At 46.9% G+C, this 22,741-nt stretch overlaps 1 protein-coding gene across 7 annotated transcripts in view; it reads right to left on the reverse strand.

The window, feature by feature from the left end:
* FGF13 (fibroblast growth factor 13) overlaps positions 1-17,594 on the reverse strand; it is a 235,833-nt gene extending 218,239 nt beyond the window's left edge. Inside the window, exons 1-2 of one of the 7 annotated variants that reach the window (XM_083486599.1) lie at positions 17,256-17,594; positions 4,997-5,245 (exon numbers count right to left, since the gene is read on the reverse strand). In XM_083486599.1, the coding sequence (XP_083342725.1) occupies positions 4,997-5,045 (49 nt within the window). In that variant the 5' untranslated portion in view covers positions 5,046-5,245; positions 17,256-17,594. Of the gene's footprint in view, positions 1-4,996; positions 5,246-5,707; positions 5,800-17,255 lie in introns of those variants that run through there. The other 6 variants (XM_083486598.1, XM_083486596.1, XM_083486603.1 and 3 more) reach the window with 6 other exon arrangements.
* Between the last annotated feature and the right edge of the window lie 5,147 nt (positions 17,595-22,741).

The following is a 22,741-nucleotide window of genomic DNA, read 5'->3' on the forward strand; positions in this document are numbered from 1 at the left end:
GGACTCCATGTTGAACTCCATGCCATCACCCTGAACATTGGCCATGCTGCCTGAGATTGATGGAAGTTGGAGTCCCATCAACATTCAGATGTCCACAGATGTTCCTCATTCCTGTTTCAGATTGAAGACATTTTTAAAATGCTTTCGGTGAATAAATAGAATATGAGGCTTCCTGCAGCAGATGTTCGGCCTCCAGATGTGGGTGGGGGCTGCAGGAACTACAGGGAGGGGATGAGGCCAATGGGTTCATCTCCTACTCTCCTTCTTATGTCATACTAATATGGGGATGGAGCAGTGGAGAGGATGACTGAATAGATCTTACGAATCTCCAAAGTTTGGGTTCAGCTAGTAACAAGCCTTATACTGCTTCAAAGTATTATTGCAACTGAGCAGTATAGAAATGTTGTGAACTAAATGAATAAAAACATGATGCCAAATCAGACTAGCTCAGCATTGTCAACACACTGAGTGACAATGACACTCCAAAGTTTCAGCCCTGCCTGGAGATGGTGAGGAACTGATCCCAGCACATTCTGCATGCCAAGCAGGCTCTCTCCTACAGAACTATGATCCTTAACTCATAAATTGCTTTTGCCCTGGGCACTACCATTACCTTTCCCACTGAAACTTACCAGGATGAGGTGGCAGTGAGGAGAAGGGCTGCTTCTGGGGTCTTCATTAGGTCACGGTAGCATTACAAGGGCCAGGTCCCCTGGGAAACACAGTTTCCTAGGGCTCCTGGGACCCTAATTTCATTTCCCATGGGTCTAGGGAATGCTGTTGTGGTAATGGAAACCTCGGCCACCACTCTACTCACTGCTAGTCAATAAGGAAAGATAAGTTTGGGGCAAACAAATTGGGGGAGGCATGAAGGGTTGGGATAAGGAGCCCCCCCCCCATCCATCATGGTCATGCCTATATGGAGAGCAGCTTTGCTTGCTTGTTTGTTATCTATTTATTATTGCATTTATATCCCATTTTTCCCTCCAAGCAACTCAAGGGGCACACATGCTACTCCTCCTCTCCTTCTCCTCACAACACCCCTGTCAGGCTGAGAAACAGTGACTGGCCTAAACCCACCCAGTGAGCTTCATAGCCAAGTATGGATTCGAACCCTGGTCTCCCACGTCCTGGTCTGGCACTCTAATCACACCACACCACACCACACCACACTAACTCTTCCAAAGTAATGCCTCAAGATGTCATTGCCATTTCCTATGAACCTGTCAGGAGAGGCAGAGAGATGAGATTCGGAGCTCAGAATATGCCTGTCCTGAGTTAGTTCATTTTAAGGAAGGCACTTGTAAGTCGAGCCCAGTAAAGCTCCACCCACCACTGACATCAAGCTATGACTGGCCGAATGTGTGAATGGGCCACTGTAAATATATAACACCACGGATATAACCTCACATCACTTAAAATGCAACACTTCTCTGTGCAAAATCATTTTCAGACATGCAGCTGCCAGACGTCCAGCAGATGGTGGTGACGTCTGGAGAAGTGATGCACTGTTGTATTTGCTGAAGCATTCCTACTAACTTTTCATACTATTTGACTTTGTTTTGATGGAGTCTGTCTGGAAATTGTCATACTATGTGCAGCAAACCCTTCGGAATGATTAGGTGCATTAGGTGCACAGCATGTTGCAGTCCACGCTTTAAGGACCACAGGACTGGGTTTATTAAGGAGCATGTGCTGAGATGTTAAGAAATGTATATTTAAGGACACTGAATAACGTTCATAATGGTGATTATGTCGTGCAGCAAACCGGTCTGCCCAGCACAGGAAATAATGTACAGGGGAGGGAGAGTTTATCTGGGACTACAGTGGAACCAAAATTCTTGAAAAAGGCAAGAAGGAATGATCAACAACCCAGCCCCCTAGCAAGTCCCCAACTATATGCATTGCTTCTCACGCTATTTTAATACAGAATTCCAAAAACAGCCATGACTGGGTCCGTGCAATGAATGATAAACAGCAAGAAATAATAATAATAATAATAATAATAATAATAATAATAATAATAATAATAATAATAATAATAGCAAATCAGGTCTGAAATGTCTGGTCAACACAGGGCTGACTTCAGCGGAGTTCTACTCAGAGCAGACAAATTAAAATTAACGGAGTTAATCACGTCCATAGATTTCAATGACTTTACTCTGTGTATGACGAACAGTGGGCGGGAGGAACCTAGAAGGGCATTGTTTCACCCGTGAAAACTCCGGGAAGAATCATTCTAACAACTGATACAAGGAAGAAGATAAAAAGAATACCAGACAAATTGGGGGTGGAAAAGGCTGGCCAGAAAACATCACGCGGACAGTTAGATAAATCAGCCCCACCATGCACAAGATTTTTGTTTTGTTTTTTACATACTCGGCTCTCCAGAGCAAAAGGAGCCAGTGGCGTAGCGTGGGGGGTGCAGGGGGGGCCGGCCGCACCGGGCGCAACACCTGGGGGTTAGGGTTAGGGGGCGCAAATCCACGGGTTAGGGGGCGCAAATTACTTGCCTTGCCCCGGGTGCTGACAACCCACGCTACGCCACTGAAAGGAGCTAGAAACATATATCAAAAGTACGGCATGCATTGATACTGAATTGACGGGGGGGGGGGTCAAATTGTACAGTTGGAACTAGAAAGGTTACAAAGGGAGGATGCATCTAAAATCAACACCCTCGTCCCGCAAGACAACTTGTTCAAGCTGTTTCGGGAACGTAGGAGTAGAGTCTCCACTCATTGTAACAATAAGGTTGTATGTTGATTTAACACGCACACTCATCTCTGTACTGTATTCATCTTCACTGAAAAACGACACCTGGTCAAACGGTAACTTTATAATGCCCCTCCTCCCCAAAAATAGATGTCGCCTATAATGCTCAACACCAATCTGTTTATCCGCAAACCACTTACACTAAATGAGGAGTGGGGAATGGAAGCAGATCTTGAGTCCAGTCAGAGGCTAGTAGTGGGAATACAACAGTTTAGCCACCACCAACCCACAAAGGGTTTTTGGCATAACCATGCTGTGTAGCCTGAGACGCGAACGATTTTCATTAGGCCCTAATTTGTTTATTTTTCGAGGTATGTGCGTCTGAACCACTGGCTCCTGGTCACTCGGGTGCAGGCAGGGTCATGCACGTACAAACTGCTGCAGAATCAGTAGCACACCAGGATAAAGTCATAATAAAAATCCCCAGCCTGGAGATGTTTCATTTCAAGAACCAAAATTTAAAAAGCTCCGTGAACTCGCGCGTGCCCGTGAGCGCGCGCTGTATAATAGGAGGGATTAGAGGCTGGTGCACCAAACGTGTGTGTGTGTGTGTGTGTGTGTGCATGTTAAATTTAGTAAGGTTAAATATGGCAAGTGAGATGGCAATGGACACCTTTGCACCAACCTCGTGCGCGTGGAACGGATTGTTTGGGAAGCATCGCTCGCTACTCTTCCCCACAACACACACATACACACAGAGGTAATACGCGCGCGCGCACACTCCTCATTCCGATTTCCCCTGCTCTCTCCCAGGCCCAGCCCACGAAGAGCTTTGGTCTACCTTCCGTGCTAGTGGGGCTGTCTATGAAAGTAATCCGCTGGCGCTAACCTCTTACAGTCCTCATCTCCATTCCTGTCCCCGCCCCCCCGCCCCAACTCTATTTTGTCTCCATGGCAATTGTTATGCATACAAAAGAAGAAGAAAAGCAATCCAGTCCCTTGCATGGGGAAAAGCTTGAAAGTCAGTGTGGGTTTGGGGAGTGGCTGAGAGAGGGAAGATAAGATGCAAAGCACCACATGTCCTCTTTCGGACACATGCAACCTTCGGTGGACAATTTGCAAGAAGCCCCACCACCAAGCCGCACCACCAGCCTTCCACCCCTGTCCCCCGCTTCTTTGCAAGAGCTGTATCTAAACGTCCAGGCCACCTGGCCTGAAAGGGGCTATGACCATAATATCCTATTGTTTCCTCACCAATGTGGGCTGGAATAACCCACACGGACGGATGCGGTAGTAGATGGGCTCCAACACCAGGTAGTTAAACGGCCTCTTTTGCATAGAGTTGCCGGGGGGAGGGGGCGGCGGTGCCAGAAAGGACACGAGGAGTGGTGGTACCCCATGTCTCTCCTCCATCTGTGGCACCTCTGAAGATCCCTGGGAATGTTGCAGGGTTATTTGGCAGGGGCGAAGTAACAGGGCGAGAGAGACGCGTGTGAAGACTTCTGACTTTTGCCAAGCACCGCATGAGTGAGCATCGCCGGCTATGTTCGCAGCTACTACCCACCCCAGGAGGAGGGGGGAATGGCACGTTTCCCTTGCGCGCATACGCGCAAACACACACACACCACACGCCCCACATATACCAGGCTACAGCCCCAGCCCCAATTGCTACCACCAAGATGATAATTATACAGAAATAAAGGAGGATGTACTATGCGGGGTTGATATTCCCACACTTCCTGGTGCCTCCAGATCTGTTGCAGAACACGGGAGCCGGCGAGGCACATGCTGCCTCTCCCCGCGGCGCTCGCACACAAAGGAAGGCACCCCAACTGTCAGCGCCAAGGAAGACACTGCAGCATTAGAAAAGGTCTACCAACACCCCCAAATGTGATTTTCCCGCCCTTCACAATGCTGGAAAGAGGGAGGTAGAAGAGGACCTGTCAAACCCAAACACCTTGGGAAGCCAGCCCCCACCCACCCAGGCAAAATAAAATAAAATAATGCCTTAAAGCAGGTGAACTGGGGGAGATAGGAAAGAGGCTTCCGTCGTCCCCATTTATTCTCCCCCTCCCGTTCTTTCTTCCCAGAGCTCAGTACGGAAAGGGAAAGGCAGAAAGAGAGACAAAGGAAATTCTGGAGAGGAGGGGGGTGTATAGACAAAGGAGTGTTGCGCGGGGTGGGGGGCTGTGGAGAATGCAGGAGGAAGAGGAGGAGAAGGGGTCGGTAAAACACACAGAGAGAGACACACGCACACACGCACACACCTGGCCGGGCCCCTTACCTTTAGATGCATCTTTCTCTTCCTTTGACTTGATCACCTTCCCGCTCATAGATCCCAGTTTGGTTGTAAAATCCCCCCAAGAGACCTCGTGTGGACAATCCGACTGGACTTCCAGGAAATGCAGGCAGTGGATGGAGATATGTGGACGGAGCGATGAGAGCGCCTTCTTTTCCCCCCACCTTTCTTTTGTGGGTAAACGAAGAGGGGGTTGGAGAGAGGAGGGAAATCCTAAAAGCAAAATGTATTTTTCTTTAAAAATAATAAATAAAAAAGGAAGGGACGGGGGGAAGAAGAGAAGGGGAAGAGGGGAAGAAAGGAAGAATCAGGACGAAATCTTGGTGGCTCCTCGTGCTTTTTCCTGGTGCAGGAGGGTTCTTAAAGCCCACCACCACTGCCAAAGACCGTATTGAACCTGCTGGCTGGTGCTGTCTCTCTCTCCCCCCTCCTGCCTAGTACAGGAGAAAGGGGGGCAGTGAAAGCGAGGGGGGTCCCCTGGACATCCGCAGGATTCTCCCTCGCCTCGGCTGGGAGGTTTGCAAGAGACAAAAGCAGTTTGCTGCCTCTCTCTCCCCCGCCAGAGATTCCCTCTCCTCCTTCCACCTTTCCCAGGCAGCAGGAGAGGAGGAGGAGGGGACCACCACTCCTAATAGCTCCAGCCCACCCCCACCCCCACCCCCCAGATGCTACTGGCAGGCAGAGAATTACACACACCTCTCTTGTTCTCCCCACTCAAGCAAAGGGCGGTGGGGTTGCCGCTTGGGGGAGGGAGCGTGCAGTCTCCCTGCCTCCCCCCGCTCCTACACACACGATTCTTGTAAAAGTCTAGGGAGGTGTTGGAAGAAACGAAGGGGGGGTCATTACACTGCAGAGAGGGGCGTGGATAAAACTTGCAGGGTTTCTTTTCAAACACAGGAGAGTCGCTCAACAAATTGTATGTTCAGGTAGGGAGAATAGCTATGGGCAAAGCTGTTCCCCAGGTGGAGAGAGAGGCGCTACCTGTTGGGTCTGGAGTGAAAGAGGGATGGGCGGGGGCTGCTTCTGCGTGGCCAAAAAAGAAAGGAGAGCAAATGCGTAATAAAAGAGGGTTTCGAATTTGCATGAAATTTGCATATGAAATTTGCATAGCAACGCAATGCTTCTCCATGGGGAAGCCTATGACCTGTGTGCCTGCTCTCCAGGTTCTGGATGTGGAGGAGCAACTTCCAAGGGCTGCCTTGCCCTCCCTTCTTGATCTTTAAGGCAGACTTCAACCCAGCATCTCTTCCAACCAAGGACACCTTCCAATAAAGGGCTGGCCTCTAAGAGAGGGTTGGCCTCTGTTAGGGAAGGCAGAATTTTACTTCCCTGGGACAGCGGAAGTAAAGAATCCAAGACAGCAATCCTATTGGGCATGCTGGACTGGTGGTAAGTCCCATTACACACCATGGAGCTTACTTCCAAATAGACATGCCTAGGATCATGCTGTTATTTCACAGTGGGTGAAAAGGGCAAAATACCACACCACCTGCACCCAGCTGCTTAGCTCAATATCTGGAAGGCATTAACGCCTTTAATTTTCAGCTGCAACCACCCTGTGTGGATTTAAGCATTCACTAAACCAGAGGGTAGATTTACACCAAGGGAAGGAGGAAGAAACTCTAGGACCACTTTTTTGAATGGGGCTTTGATGAGACCCAAGCTGGAATTGTGGACCTTCACAGCTTCCTTTTCACCCATCCCCTTTCACCTTCATCAAGTTTTCATCTTACAGCTGAAGAAAATGCAAACAGCTCCAAGTTTTGGGGCTGCTCAGGCAAGACACCCTCCATGGGACCCCCCTTCCGCAGTGAGGTTCCCACTTCACTTCCATTGTTGCCATCCACTGCCCCTCCTCTTCCTCACCATTGCAGCCTCCTGCTTGCTTGCCAGTTAGAGAGCCAGTGAGCAAGAGGGCTGTGACATCTCTGGCATCTCAACATCACTGCTCCTGTTACCTGGGCAAGAGCAAGAGGAGGGTGAAGCAAGGAGGCTGCAATGGTGAAGAGGAGGCCCAGTCCCAGGAGGCTCTTGTCAGCAGCCCCCAGGAAATGCCTGGCTGTGCTGACTCTTGATGTCCTGCAGCCCCTGAAGCCAACAGAACCAAAGCTGAACAGAGGAGTTGGAAAGGTCCACCAAGGCAAGAACCATGAGGATAAGAATCCACAACAATTGTTCTCCCACTGCTTGTGAATTCTTCTTCCTAATTAAGAGGGGGGGGGATAGTGTTTGCCATCCTTTCTCCCTCAGGTAAGTCCCCATCCAACAGAATGGTAGGACTTGCCAAGTCACCTGGTGAAAAGAATCATAGAATCATAGAGTTGGAATAGACCACAAGGGCCATCGAGTCCAATCCCCTGCCAAGCAGGAAACACCATCAGAGCACTCCTGACATATGGTTGTCAAGCCTCTGCTTAAAGACCTCCAAAGTAGGAGACTCCACCACACTCCGTGGCAGCAAATTCCACTGTTGAACAGCTCTTACTGTCAGGAAGTTCTTCCTAATGTTTAGGTGGAATCTTCTTTCTTGTAGTTTGGATCCATTGCTCCGTGTCCGCTTCTCTGGAGCAGCAGAAAACAACCTTTCTCCCTCCTCTATGTGACATCCTTTTATATATTTGAACATGGCTATCATATCACCTCTTAACCTCCTCTTCTCCAGGCTAAACATGCCCAGCTCCCTTAGCCTTTCCTCATAAGGCATCGTTTCTAGGCCTTTGACCATTTTGGTTGCCCTCCTCTGGACACATTCCAGTTTGTCAGTGTCCTTCTTGAACTGTGGTGCCCAGAACTGGACACAGTACTCCAGGTGAGGTCTGACCAGAGCAGAATACAGTGGCACTATTACTTCCCTTGATCTAGATGCTATACTCCTATTGATGCAGCCCAGAATTGCATTGGCTTTTTTAGCTGCCGCGTCACACTGTTGGCTCATGTCAAGTTTGTGGTCAACCAAGACTCCTAGATCCTTTTCACATGTACTGCTCTCAAGCCAGGTGTCACCCATCTTGTATTTGTGCCTCTCATTTTTTTTGCCCAAGTGCAATACTTTACATTTCTCCCTGTTAAAGTTCATCTTGTTTGTTTTGGCCCAGTTCTCTAATCTGTCAAGGTCGTTTTCAAGTGTGATCCTGTCCTCTGGGGTGTTAGCCACCCCTCCCAGTTTGGTGTCATCTGCAAATTTGATCAGGATGCCCTTGAGTCCATCATCCAAGTCGTTGATAAAGATGTTGAATAAGACCGGGCCCAAGACAGAACCCTGTGGCACCCCACTAGTCACTCTTCTCCAGGATGAAGAGGAACCATTGATGAGCACCCTTTGGGTTCGGTCAGTCAGCCAGTTACAAATCCACTGAGTGGTAGCATAGTCATTTTACCAGCTTCTTTACAAGAATATCATGGGGCACCTTGTCAAATGCCTTGCTGAAATCAAGATAGGCTACATCCACTGCGTTCCCTTCATCTACCAGGCTTGTAATTCTGTCAAAAAACGAGATCAGGTTAGTCTGACATGACTTATTTTTCAGAAATCCATGCTGACTATTGGTGATCACAGCATTCCATTCTAGGTGCTCACAGACTGTTTGCTTAATGATCTGCTCCAGAATCTTCCCTGGTATTGATGTCAGACTGACTGGGCGATAATTATTTGAGTCCTCTCTTTCCCCCTTTTTGAAAATAGGGACAACATTTGCCCTCCTCCAGTCTGTTCTCCAGGAATTCTCAAAGATGACTGCCAGTGGTTCTGAGATCACATCTGCCAGTTCTTTTAATACTCTTGGATGCAGTTCGTCTGGCCCTGGAGACTTGAATACATCTAAACTAGCCAAGTATTCTTGTACTATCTTCTTAGTTATTCTGGGCTGTGTTTCCTCTGCTGAATCATTTGCTCCAAATTCTTCAGGTCGGGCATTGTTTTCTTTATCGCAGAAGACTGAGGCAAAGAAGGCATTGAGGAGTTCAGCCCTTTCTGTGTCCCCTGTTTGCATTTCACCATCTTCTCCTCTGAGTGACCCCACTGTTTCTTTGTTCTTCCTTTTGCTACGGACATACCCATAAAAGCCTTTTTTGTTGCTTTTAACCTCTCTAGCAAGCCTGAGTTCATTCTGTGCTTTAGCTTTTCTGACTTTGTGTCTACATGTGCTAGCTATTTGTTTGAATTCCTCTTTGGTGGTTTCCCCCCTTTTCCATTTTTTGTGCACATCCTTTTTTAATCTTAACTCAATTAAAAGTTATTTAGATAGCCACCCTGGCTTCTTTAGGCACCTTCCATGTTTCCGTCTCATTGGTATTGCCTGAAGTTGTGCTTTTACTATCTCCCTCTTAACAAACTCCCAGCCATCATGAACTCCCTTTCCTTTTAGTATTACTGTCCATGGGATCTCACCCAGCACTTCCCTAAGTTTTATGAAGTCGGCTTTCTTAAAGTCAAGAAATTGAGTCCTAGTATGCTTGGCTGCTCCTTTCCGCTGTATAGTAAACTTCAGAAGAGCATGATCACTCGCGCCTAATGATCCTTCCACTTCTACCCCACTAACCAGGTCATCAACATTGGTTAGGACCAGATCTAAAATGGCTGTTCCTCTTGTTGCTTCTCCCACTATCTGGACAATGAAGTTGTCTGCAAGGCCAGTGAGGAATCTGTTTGACCTTATGCTCTTGGCTGAGTTTGACATCCAACAAATATCCGGGTAATTGAAGTCCCCCATTACTACTATCTCCCTTCCTTTTGCATGCTTGGTCATCTGTAATCCATAGGTTATGTATTGTCCACGCCTTCAGCCGTAAACAAATTATGAAAAATCTGGATTTTAAAATTCTTTAAGTGGTACGTGTGTGTGTGTGTGTGTGTGTGTGTGTGTGACTTTGATGAGTTGAGGAAGTTCTCCAATCCTGGACACACATCTTGGTGTTCAGCAATACTGAATGGCTTCCAAAGGTAACATCATCTTCATCGTAAATGCCAAATAACTCCCCAAGAAGGATGTTGAGCATTTTCTTAAAGAGGAAAAGAAAAGTGATGATTACCTTTGGTGTCACTGAACGTGCATTTTGGAGGAGGGAGAGCTGCGCCCTCCACTCAAAGTCTTGCATTGCAAAACTTAAAATGCAAATTTTGACTGGATTTGAATGCATGCTGAGCTTCTCTTGGCTGATATTCTGGAGTCAGTCAATAAATCACTTTATGCCTAAAACAGCAATCTTCCATTAATCCCAGGGGTGTGAAAGCTTTTTTTCAAACTGAGGGCCACATTCCTCTCCAGGTGACCTTCTGGGGGCCATATGCCAGTGACAAGTGGGGATGGATGCAAAAGTGGGCAGGGCAACTAATGTGAATTATACCTTTGTTCACTAGGCTGCTTTCTGCCCATGCTCACACAATCCTTTCTACCCTCCATGCAGGCAAGCAAAAGGCATGATCAGTGTTCAAGGACACAGTCTAGCCTGGCAAAAGCAAGACCAGAGAGTGGATTGCAGAGATGAGGGGTGACTTGGGGCAAGTTTGAAGGGCCAGAAGGAGAGACTCTGCAGGCCTGAGGTTCCCCATTCTCAATCTACTCTGATGCCCCACTCCAATAATGGGGATGTGTCCTACTTTGCAGAATGCAATCCTCTATTTTATGGACTGTCCAGTCCAAGTTTGGTTTAAGGATAATGGATCATAAGAAGGGAGAGCAGCTGGATCCATTAAGTTGCCCATTCACAGTCAGCACCGAGGACAGCAGACAATGTCTGCTTATGTGGGTTGATCCACACAATTATATGATAGATAAGTAGGTGCAGGGGTTTATTTAATCAGCTGGAACTCACTGCAACAAAATTCCAGCACCTCTCAGTTGGGCACCATTGCCATTATAAGAGAACAAGGCGTTCATGGTGAGTTCTGACACCTCTTTTTCTAGAAATATAGTACTGTAGGTAGGTAGGTAGGATCATAGAATTGCAGAGTTGGTAGATGCCACAAGGGTCATCTAGTCCAACCCATCGCAAGGCAGGAATCTTGCACCCAATGTGGGCCTTGAACCCACAACCCTGAGATTAAGGGGTCTACCAGTTGAGCTACCTGATAGATGACAGCTGCCTTGTTATCTGACGGAAGCAATCTTTATGCATACATGTATGCATACATTTCACACAGTGAAACAATGAGGAGGTTGAAGAGGAGGGAATAACACTTTTTAATGGTTTGTCTTTACATGTTGCCCTAAAGAGAGGCCATCCCTCCTGCAGAAGACTGAAGGGAGAAGACCTCATCTGAAATGGCATCTAATGTCTCCAGCTACTTATACTAAGAATAATCACCTTTTATGTTAAACAGTGTCACCTGATTAACTGGAGGTGTCTTATTAATTGATGCAAACTTCAAAAGAAGAAGATTAAAACAGATTCAAAATTGCAGCCTTAGAGAGGGAACGATGTGGGTTGCTACTAGAGGACACTAGGAATGCTCCAAACTCATGCAATTCATATCTCAATAGTTCTTTTGAAGGTTTCCCAGCTTGAGTTTTAAGAATGCTTATCAGAAATTATACACGTGCCTCAGATTTTTGCATCAGTGGAGAAGGGTTGTAAGTAGTGGCCCCTCAACAGAGGTAACCGCACAAGAACATAAGGAGAGCCTGCTGGATCAGGCCAGTGGCTCATCTAGTCCAGCATCCTGTTCTCACAGTGGCCACCCAGATGCCCCCATGGGAAGCCCGAAAGCAGGATCTGAACACAAAACCAACTCTCTCCTCCTGTGGTTCCCAGCAGTGGGTATTCAGAAGCATTGCTTCCTCTGGCCATGGCTGCAAGGTCAAGCCCAGCAGCTCACCTCATCCAGCGTCCTGTTCTCACAGCAGACCTGATGCCTATTTTAAGCCCGCAAGCAAGACTTGAGTGGAACTGTAGCTCTCCTACACTGACCTGCACTGCTAGTTGAATGTAGCCCACTCAATGAGCCCTGCACACTGCCAGACACAAGAGGCACCACATGTGGTTGGTGAATTGTTTCATGGGTCACAGGCTTTGCAGGCAAGAGCTAGAATCAGATCTAATTAATGGCTGGCTACATGTGCATAGGATATATGCTCGCACTACCCAACCCTTCCTGCTCTGTCCCTTCCCAGCCTTTCAGGAAGCACCAGCATTTTAAGAGTGTTGGATAATGATAAGGAGGTGTGGATGTTCCCAGCTGATGTCATCCATCTCCTGGCCAATCACAATCAATGGGGTCTTTCTGCTTCATTGCCCCATTTGCTGTCTGAAAGTCAGAACCCCCAATAGTCTGACCCAGGCACAATGTCACAGACAGAATTTAATGAGCAGGAAACATTTGCCTTCTGGAGCTGTCTGGAGCTAGGCAGCAATTAATTCATAGACCACAGCAGAGCTGCATAAGATGTCAGCCACCACAAGCCCTTTCAGTCTGCTTGCTTTTTTCTTTTCTTCTTTTCTTTTTAAAATATTTAGCACTCCCAGAACATTTCCATATCTGGAGCATGGTTTTCTGCAGATCACAAAGGCACATATTTTGGTATGGTTTTATTAAGGGTCTAATTCCAGGAATGGTTGGATACAGCCACCTCGGTCTGGTCAATGCCTGGATAGGAGATCACCTGGGATCCCAGTGGAGCACTACTTTGAGTTCCATAATGTTAGAAAGTTGAGATACGAGTATTAGAGTCTTATATTCCAATACTTATCTCAGGTCTCCGCATATCAGTCCTTCTGTAGCCAAAAGGGCATTTGCCAATGCACAATAGACTGTAAGAAGAGCCATACTGGATCAAGCCAAGAGGGGACCCATCTGGTCTAGCACCCTCTTCTCACAGTGGCCAACAGATGCCCATGAAAAGCCCTGAAGCAGGACTCTCCCCACTTGTAATCCTCAGCAACTGGTATTCATTCACCCATTCCAACAGTGAAGGTGGAATATGCGGATTGTGGCTAGCAGCCATGGAGAGCCTTCTCCTCCATGGATTTGTCTAATTCTCTTTTAAAGCCACCCAGGTTGGTGGCCATCACTGTCTCTTGCTGTGTGGTACAACAATGTGCTATGTGCAGAAGGCCTTCCTTTTGTCTGTTATGAATCTTCCAACATTCCTCTTCACTGGATGGCTCTATGTTCTAGTGCAATGAGAGAAGGAGAAAAAAAAACTTTTCTCTACCCACTTTCACCATACCATGCGTTCTATTATACATTTATTTAATGTCTCCCTTACTCAAGGTGTAAGAAGGCTTGGTGAATCCCTTAAGTTAGCAGAAACACAGAAAATCTTTAGAAGGCAACTCCAAAACAGCCGAATGGGAACTGAGCATGCTCTATGGCCACAGAGTAGGACAGTGGGTAGAACATAATCTCAGGGTCATGGGTTCGAGTGCCATGTTGGGCAAAAGATTCCTGCATTGCAGAGGGTTGGACCAGATGACCCTTGTGGTCACTTTTAATTCTACATTTATATGATTCTATGAAGTAGGGTTGACCTCTTTATCCAGGACATGCCCTCTTTTTCATGGATATGTAAAAAGGTCATCATAAAGATCCATAGTTAAAAGTAGACATCAGCAAATGTATCCTCTCTTTTTTGCTCTTTAAAATACAGTAACCCTACACTGGCCACTGTGGGGCAGGGGACATGGAAAACTGTAAAAAAGCAGAACAGAGGAGCTAGAATCATAAACAGCAAAACTTTGCACTGCAACATTCTTTTGCAGCCCTCACTTGTCACCCTGAATTGGAGAAGAGCCATTGTACTCAGTACAATAACAAAGAGAGACAGAGTTTATAACACATATTTTAGTGCCAAATAGTCTTTCAATCATTAACACAGCCACTTTTAGATGTCTAAATCTGGGTTGGGGAATAGGTGTTTTTTCTTCCTGTTACTGAAAGCCTGTGGAACCAAGCAAAGTTGGACCAGGAGGTGAGAGCGAGGAATGATGAAATGGTGTGAGCATCAGACAAAAGCAAGAGATAGGACACTGGATCAAATCTCTGCTCAGCTAGGAAGCTTACTGGGTGACCTTGGGCTAATGACTCCTTCTCAGCTTCACCTACATTGCAAGGTTGTTAGGGGAGGATAAAATTGAGAGGGTGGGCAGGGTTAGGCCGAGATCCTGCCCTGCAGGGAAGGGCAGGTTTCAATGGCAAGAAATGAGAGTAAATAATAAAAACAACAAATATTTTTTTTTAAAAAAAAATACCCAGAACAAACTTAGTTGGGCTCTAAGGTGCTACTGGAAATTTTATTTATTTTATTTTTTTATTTTTTATTTCAACTGTGTCAGACCAACATGGCTACCTACCTGAACAAATAAAATTGTGTTTTCTGTTTGGGACACCTTGATAGGAATCAGAATGACACTCTTTACAGGTGGTGGCAAAGATGGCACATTGTGCTTCAGAGAGTGCTAGCTGATTGCTCTCAACAGCTATTTCTTTCTCTCCTGAAAGCTGACGTGCTTCTCCACACACACTTCCAACAACAAACTCGGCTAAGGATGATGTGATATCAGAACATGCTTTATACTAAGCCAGGCTTCTGGTCCAGCAAACTTAGTATTGTCCACACAGCAGGCAACTGTTCTTCAGGGTTTCAGGTAGGAATATTTCCAGCCCTACCTGGAGATGATGGGGATTGAATCTGAGACCTTCTGCATACAAAGCAGATGGTCTACCACCAGGGGATGGCAACAGAAGGCCCATGGGCCACAAGCAGCCCACGGGGGTCATTTAACTGGCCCATGAGCTGCCCCCAAACCAAGCTGCCCACTCGTCGAGTCCCAGTGTGCTGCGCTAAACTGGCACAGTGTGGTGTGGGGACTCGCTTCAGCGGCACTGGAAATCACGTCTGTGCAGACGCAGACACTGGAAATCGCAAGCATGCACGCTCACGCACATGAGCAATCTGGCCCATGGAGGGATCTTTGCTTGAGTTAATCAGCCCAGGCGAGGTAAACCTTGCCAACCCCTGCTCTGCCACTAATGTGTGGCTGAAGGAGCAGTGGTTCAGGGTTGAAGATCCATTGCTATTACTGCAGCAGGGTCCCAGCAGACTTTCTGGCTCCAATTTCCTTCAGCCACTCAATTAGCAGGAAAGTGAGTTTTTTAGCCTCTGGAAATAAATCTTCTCACCCTTTGAGCTGATTGGAACCAATTTGAGCTGATTGGAGGGGAGGAGTTTTTGTTTTTGCTCTTGTTCTTGTTCTTGTTTTTATGTAGTTTGTGTTCTTGTTTTGTATTTCTGTGTTGTTAACTGCCCTGTGATCTTAAGATGAAGGATGGTATGCATATTTAAAAAATCATCATCATCATCATCATCAAGGAGGTGATTTAGCCTCTTATTGGCTCCTAGGGTCACTCTGGAGAAGGTGCCCAGGAAGAACACAGAGCACAGATTGTTCTGTGTGCTCCAAAGCACACAGGAACAGTGAAAACACCAGGTGCTTCAGTTTCAGGAGAGTGGCTGCAAGTTCTGCTACGTACAATAGGACTTCAAGAAAAACATGACTTACACCACTCTGAAAGAATATATCAGAACACTTCCAAACTGTCCATTCTACTGCAGAGAAAAGAGTAGCAACATGTGGACATCTGAACTGGTGACTGCAATGCATTCCTAATTATAATATTATTGCATAATATTAAAGGGTTGCATAATCTTAGAAGGGTGTGTTGTGCGGCTGTGACTACCCTGCACTTCTGAATTTTCCATGCATGGTGTCATGGTAGTAAGGAATGGATTCATCTTACATTTTACAGAAATTCTACAAACCACTGCAAAAAAGGGGATCAGGGACCAAATCTCCCCATCACCCCTACATTTTCCATCCCAACCCTTTCCGCTGTTATTCCATGATTCAAGTGAAGCCATCTCCAATTCAGGATTGCATTTCATTTGCTGCTGGAGAAGGCAGGGTTGTTGACAAACACAAGGAGTCTGGAAGACTAGGGAGTCTCCAGTAAGAGAGTCATGGAACAAAGACGGTTAAATGTTACAGCACAAACAGAAGTGTTTTCTTTGAGGGGCAGGGAGGCAAAGATTTGTCACTCCAAGCCCAGGATATCTTACCCCATTGCCCTCCCCTTTTAAGAAAGCTTTAAAAAAATACTTTGCATAAAAGGGCACCAGGGCAAAATGATGGTGTGAGACTTCAGCTGCCCATCATCTTAACTTCTCCAGAGAATCTATATTTGTAAATTAGCATTTGAAAATCTGGTGAAAACCTGTGTCATGGGCCAGTGTCCCACATCCTTTATGTACCTAGCAATGCAACCCAAACATGATCAGGTGGTTGGGAAACCTCCTCCAGAAGGAAAGTTTGAAAGCATTTGAATAACTTTTTATTTTACTTGGAGTGGCGAGCAGCATAGCACCACAGGAAGCTGCCTCATGCTGCCTCAGACCCTTGGTATTGTCTACACTGACTAGCAGCAGCTCTCCAGGGTTTCAGGCAGGGTTTCTCCCATCCGTTGCTGGAGATGTTGGAGACTGATGCTGTGACCTTCTGCGGGTAAAGCATATGCTCTACTTCAGCAATGAGGGACAGGACAGCACTGAAAGAGCTTCTCGGTGGATGTGGAGAAAATGGCTATGCTACAAGGACTTCCCCCCTCTGTCTCTCAAATCATCAAGAACTTAGGATCTGTCGAAACTGGAATAAAGGGCGGATGATTCAAGTCAGACAAAGAAAGGACTTCTTCACCTGTACAGTTATTGAAATTCAAGGCAGAGATGGCCACTAGCTTAGAGGGAATTTTAGGCAGTCTTTGCCAACTTGGCATCCTCCCGGTGCTTTGGGCTACAATTCCCATCAGCCTCCACCAGCACTGGTTGGCAAAGATTGATTCTGGGGGGAAACACAGAGGAAGAAGAGAGATTGGCCACAAGCTGCGAGAGTTAAATGGACCCTCCATATTTACAAGCAGTATATCCCGAATGCTGCTTCCCAAATGGGCAACAGCAGGAGAGGGATATTCACCACTACCCACTCCTTGCTGGCTTCCCAAGGCCACAGTAGAAAGAAGGATCCGGTCAGACCCAACCAGACTATCCTTATCCTCTTTGTAATTCCAGTTAAACCATAAGGGAATTATGCGAGGGGGAGATGGGAGCTTGTAAAGAACCTACATAAACAGTGCAAAAACCAACGATACCCTTTCATGTTCTTCCCTGGATGCACCAGCTTTTTATTTTCTTTCAAAGTTGGATCCAGTTCACCCAAACAACGCTCCCCTCCCCACCATCACTGTGTCACCTACCTTAATCCGAGAAAGGGCCGTGAGCTGTGTGCCTTAGAAGCTATTCCTGGCCAAGAGTTCCAGCGCTCTACAGAAGTAAAAATCCTGAATTAATCCTATGCGTTTAGCATGTGCTTAAAAAATCCCCAAGAACAATGGCACAAAAACAAAACAAAACACAAATCTCTGTCTTAAAAAAACAACACAACTCCTTCTCCTAGTTTCCCGAGGCCTTGGGAAAACACTCCAGAGGAACAACCCTCTGAACCTGGTAGACCGTGGGGAGGGGGAGGTTGACAGAAGAACAACCCATGCAGTAAAAAGGGTCAGAGGCCTGCCATGCCCAGCCAAAGAAGCGGCAAGTCACAGGGTTTCTCCAGCAGCTATTTTTAGTGAAACAGAATTCCTCAAGTTGTTTTGACTTCCCAAGTTGCTCTCCTCTAAGTGCTGGAGAAGGCAGCTGTGCACCAGATCACCTTACAGCATGGAGGATCCCTTTCAGAGCCAAAGTTGGACAGGAGAGGCCCCAGGAAGAGACGAGTGGTCAGGGGTGCTGTCAAGAAAGGGCATTAGGGCAGCCGTCCATGGCTCCCCTCGGAGGAGGGCCAACAAAAGCGCTGGTTTGCCACATTTTGAACACATGCCCACCACAGTGATGCATACGTATGTACACACAGAGAGTGTTCAATTTCTTAAAGCATACCACAGCGAATGCAGGGACTCACTCAGCTGCATGCATTGAGGTAGACCAGCTGTAGAACCTCACTCTTTAATAAAAAGTACAGTGATACCTCTGGTTAAGATCTTAATTTGTTGTGGAGGTCTTAACCTGAAACCGTTCTTAACCTGAAGCACCACTTTAGCTAATGGGGCCTCCCGCTGCCGCCACCGCGCGATTTCTGTTCTCATCCTGAAGCAAAGTTCTTAACCCGAGGTAATATTTCTGGGTTAGCGGAGTCTGTAACATGAAGTGTCTGTAACCTGAGGTACCACTGTATGTATATATGTTTGTTAATTTTTGAGAATACAGCTGTAAAAGGTCAATCAGATGTGTAAATCCAGCAAGGGGGGGGGGCACTCATAACTGTGACCGTGATGGTGACTGAGTGAGGTACAGGGGTTGTTTATATCACTGTCTTCTTCTTAAATATTAAATATGGGACAATGAGACAGAGTTTACATTTCTCTTTAACCACCCCATTGTACTCTCAGGACCTTCACTATCTGCTTCTGAGTTTTCTGGGAGCACCAGGCTGGTCATTGCCGATGGGCCTTTTGGCCTCATTTCAACAGAGCTGCTTCTGAAGGTCACTGTACATAGAATCACAGAATTGGAAGGGACCGCAAGGACCATCTAGTCCAACCCCCTGTAAAGCAGGAATATTTTGCTCAGCTTGGGGCTTGAACCCACAAGCCTGGAATTAAGAGACTCGTGTTCTGCCAACTGAACTCTCTCATTTCCCCATCCTTTTTGGCGTCTGCCAACAGGTGCAAAAAAGAAACTTGGATCAGTGTTAGTGATTGCAAATATAGGAGCAGGCACTCCTGCTGTCTAAGATCCTATGAGAGAGAGAGAGAGAGATAGAGAGAGAGAGAGAGAGAGAGAGAGAGAGAGAGAGAGAGAGAGAGAACAGCTGTGATTGGTACTGTTCTGGCCTGACCAAGACTGATGGGAGTTCTTCTAATAATAACAATAATAATGATTTATTATTTATACCCCACCCATCTGGCTGGGTTTCCCCAGCCACTCTGGGCAGCTTCCAACAGAATATTAAAATACAATAGTCTAATAAACATTAAAAGCTTCCCTAAACAGGGTTGCCTTCAGATGTCTTCTAAAAGTCTGGTAGTTGTTTTTCTCTTTGACATCTGCTGGAAGGGCGTTCCACAGGGCGGGTGCCACTACCAAGAAGGCCCTCTGCCTGGTTCCCTGTAACTTGGCTTCTCGCAGTGAGGGAACCACCAGAAGGCCCTTGGCACTGGACCTCAGTGTCCAGGCAGAACAATGGGGGTGGAGACAATCCTTCAGGTATACTGGACTGAGACCGTTTAGGGCTTTAAAGGTCAGCACCAACACTTTGAATTGTGCTCAGAAACATACTGGGAGCCAATGTAGGTTTTTCACAAACTGGTGTTATATGGTCTCGGCGGCCGCTCCCAGTCACCAGTCTAGCTACCACATTCTGGATTACCTTCAAAGGTAGCCCCACATAGAGCGCATTGCAGTACAGTGGTACCTCAGGTTAAGTACTTAATTCGTTCCAGAGGTCCGTTCTTAACCTGAAACTGTTCTTAACCTGAAGCACCACTTTAGCTAATGGGGCCTCCTGCTGCTGCCACGCCGCCGGAGCCCGATTTCTGTTCTTATCCCGAAGCAAAGTTCTTAACCTGAAGCACTATTTCTGGGTTAGTGGAGTGTGTAACCTGAAGCGTATGTAACCTGAAGCATATGTAACCCGAGGTACCACTGTAGTCCAAGCAAGAGATAACTAGAGCATGCACCACTCTGGCGAGACAGTCCGTGGGCAGATAGGGTCTCAGCCTGCGTACCAGATGGAGCTGGTAAACAGCTGCCCTGGACACAGAATTGACCTGCGCCTCCATGGACAGCTGTGAGTCCAAAATGACTCCCAGGCTGCACACCTGGTCCTTCAAGGGCACAGTTACCCTATTCAGGACCAGGGAGTCCTCCACACCTGCCCGCCTCCTGTCCCCCAAAAATAGTACTTCTGTCTTGTCAGGATTCAGCCTCAATCTCTTAGCCACCATCCATTCTCCAACTGCCTCCAGACACTCACACAGGACCTCCACCGCCTTCACTGATTCTGATTTGAAAGAGAGGTAGAGCTGGGTATCATCTGCGTATTGATGAACACCCAGCCCAAAACCCCCTGATGATCTCTCCCAGCGGCTGCATGTAGATGTTGAAAAGCACGGGGGAGAGGACAGAACCCTGAGGAACCCCACAAGTGAGAGCCCAGGGGTCTGAACACTTATTCCTCCACCACCACTTTCTGAACACGACCCAGGAGGAAGGAGTGGAAACACTGTATAACGGTGCCCCCAGCTCCCAGCCCCTCAAGACGGTCCAGAAGGATGTCATGGTTGATGGTATCAAATGCCGCCGAGAGATCTAGCAGAACTAGGAAACAGCTCTCACCTTTGTCCCTAGCCCGCCGGAGATCATCAACCAGTGCGACCAAGGCAGTTTCAGTCCCATGATGGGGCCTGAATCCCGACTGGAAAGGATTCAAATGGTCCGCTTCTTCCAGGTATGCCTAGAGTTGTTCAACAACCACTTACTCAGTCACCTTGCCCAAGAATGGAAGATTTGAGACTGGGCGATAGCTGGCCATATTGGCCTCATTTAAAGATGGTTTTTTTTAGAAGCGGTTTGATAACTGCCTCTTTTAGTGGGTCTGGGAAGGCTCCCTCACAGACAGAAGCATTTACCACCCCACTAAGGGCAAGGATCAAGGAGATAGGTGGTTGGTTTCACTCGTCCAAGCAGCCTGTCCACATCCTCGGAGGTAACAAATTGGAATTGATCCCACGCAACTTGACTAGACAGGACTCTAGCACTCTCCCGCCCCAGCCCTGCTCCCACGGTGGAGTCTACCTCTTCCCGAATCTGAGCAACTTTATCTGCAAAAAACTTTGCAAAATCATTGCAGGAGATTGTGTGGCCCGTACTGGGCCCCGATGGAGCAGGTGCTTCTGATAGATTGTGACCACCTGAAAAAGTCTCCTGCTGCTGTTTTCTGCAGATGCAATAGAGGCAGTGAAGAATGTCTTCTTCACCGTCACTATCACCACTTGGTAGGCTGACATTGAGCTCTAACCCGTGTCCGGTCAGATTCAGAATGGGTTATCCGCCACCGGCACTCTAGCCGTCTCAGCGATTGTTTCATTGCCCTCAGCTCCGAAGAAAACCACAGGGCTGTCTGGGCTCCATGCAATCGGAGAGGGCACTTTGGAGCCAGACAGTCGATAGCCCTGGTTAAATCCACATTCCAGCGGGCCACCAGGGAATCAGCTGAAAGGCCATCAACATGGGATAAAGCATCCCCTACTGGAAACCATTTGGATCCGTTAAGTGGTGGGGGCGGACCATCCGAATCGGTCCCACCTCCCTGCAGAGGGGAAGGGTTGCAGAGAAGTCCAGTTGCACCAGTTGTTGTCCAAACTATCTGGAAAGCACCAGCTTGGGGAAGGCTTGCCCATGGTTTCAGTGAGAGTGAACATGATATGAACATGTCATCACCTTCTCTGAAGACTCTGGACTTCTTTGCCTGCTGCTTCCCCCTTCCCTGCATTTCTTTCAGAACAGGGATTAGACCAATGGTTCTCAAAGGTTGTGGCATGACACACTGGTGTGACAGAAAAAGAGGGTGTGTATGGCAGGAAGATTCAAGGACAATCTAAGAAACATTTAAACATTATAGTACAGTACAGTATCAAAACAATATTTTTATTTGCAGAATATGGATAAGTAGGGTTTTGTTTTGTTTTCAGAATGAGAGCAAGAGCATCAAGAGATACTGAGGACAAACCTAGCTGTGATTCAGAATCATTGTTTGAACCAGATTGCTGGAGAATAGCATTGGCTATTCTTGTACAATTCTCCATGACGTTGTGAACAAAGATTTTTAGCTGTGACAAAAGAGAAAGGTTTCCTTGTATTGATGAGGAGGTGAGAGCTTGCTTGTCTCACATTAGACTTCATATACCCTGCAAAAGCAGGCTCATGCCTCTCATTGAGTTTGTCTACATACTCAAGGTACATATGCATGAGACTTGTTTATAATTATATTTTGGGAATGATTCATGTTCTTAGGTAGCTGCATTGTTTTATACTTTCTGGATGCTCCCTGATCACATTATAAAGTACGGTAGTTGTGTTCTGTGGTATAAATCAAGTGCTGCTAGGAGTTCTTTCCTTTTCCAATCTATTTCCTATCAATAATTCGGTGTGGCGCGAGAAAAAATTTATTCTGAAAGTGTGCCCCAGAGGAAAAAGCTTGAGAACCACCAGATTGGCCTGAATGACAGAAGGCACATTAAGTATGAAACATCTCAAGCCAAACAGCTTCATATATGCATGTTTGTAAACTGGTAGAATTGCAAGGTGTACATTGCAGAAGGAAACATGCAGAGTCACAAAGAGAACCTTCTCATCCTCTTCAGGCATTCGAATTAGCCTCCTACCACACCCTCCATTCATCTACTGCCCTATTACATTGCTGCAGGGGCAGCGAAGCTTTATCAGCTCAAGGGCCTCATTCCCTTCTGTGCAACTTTCTAGGGGCCACATGCCAGTAGTGGTCTGGGCTAGAGGCAAAAGTGGGTGGATTAGAAACTGGAAATTGTATCTTTGAACAATATGCTAGTGCATGTAGTCACTAGCCTACCATACAAAGTTAAAATATATATTTGTTGCTCCACCAACTCTGGTCTTGGCTACCACTAGAATGTGGCCCCCAGAAGAGAATGCGGTTCTCAAGCTG

This window comes from Podarcis liolepis, assembly GCF_965112155.1.
Source record: "Podarcis liolepis genome assembly, chromosome: Z".
Taxonomy (NCBI): Eukaryota; Metazoa; Chordata; class Lepidosauria; order Squamata; family Lacertidae; genus Podarcis; species Podarcis liolepis.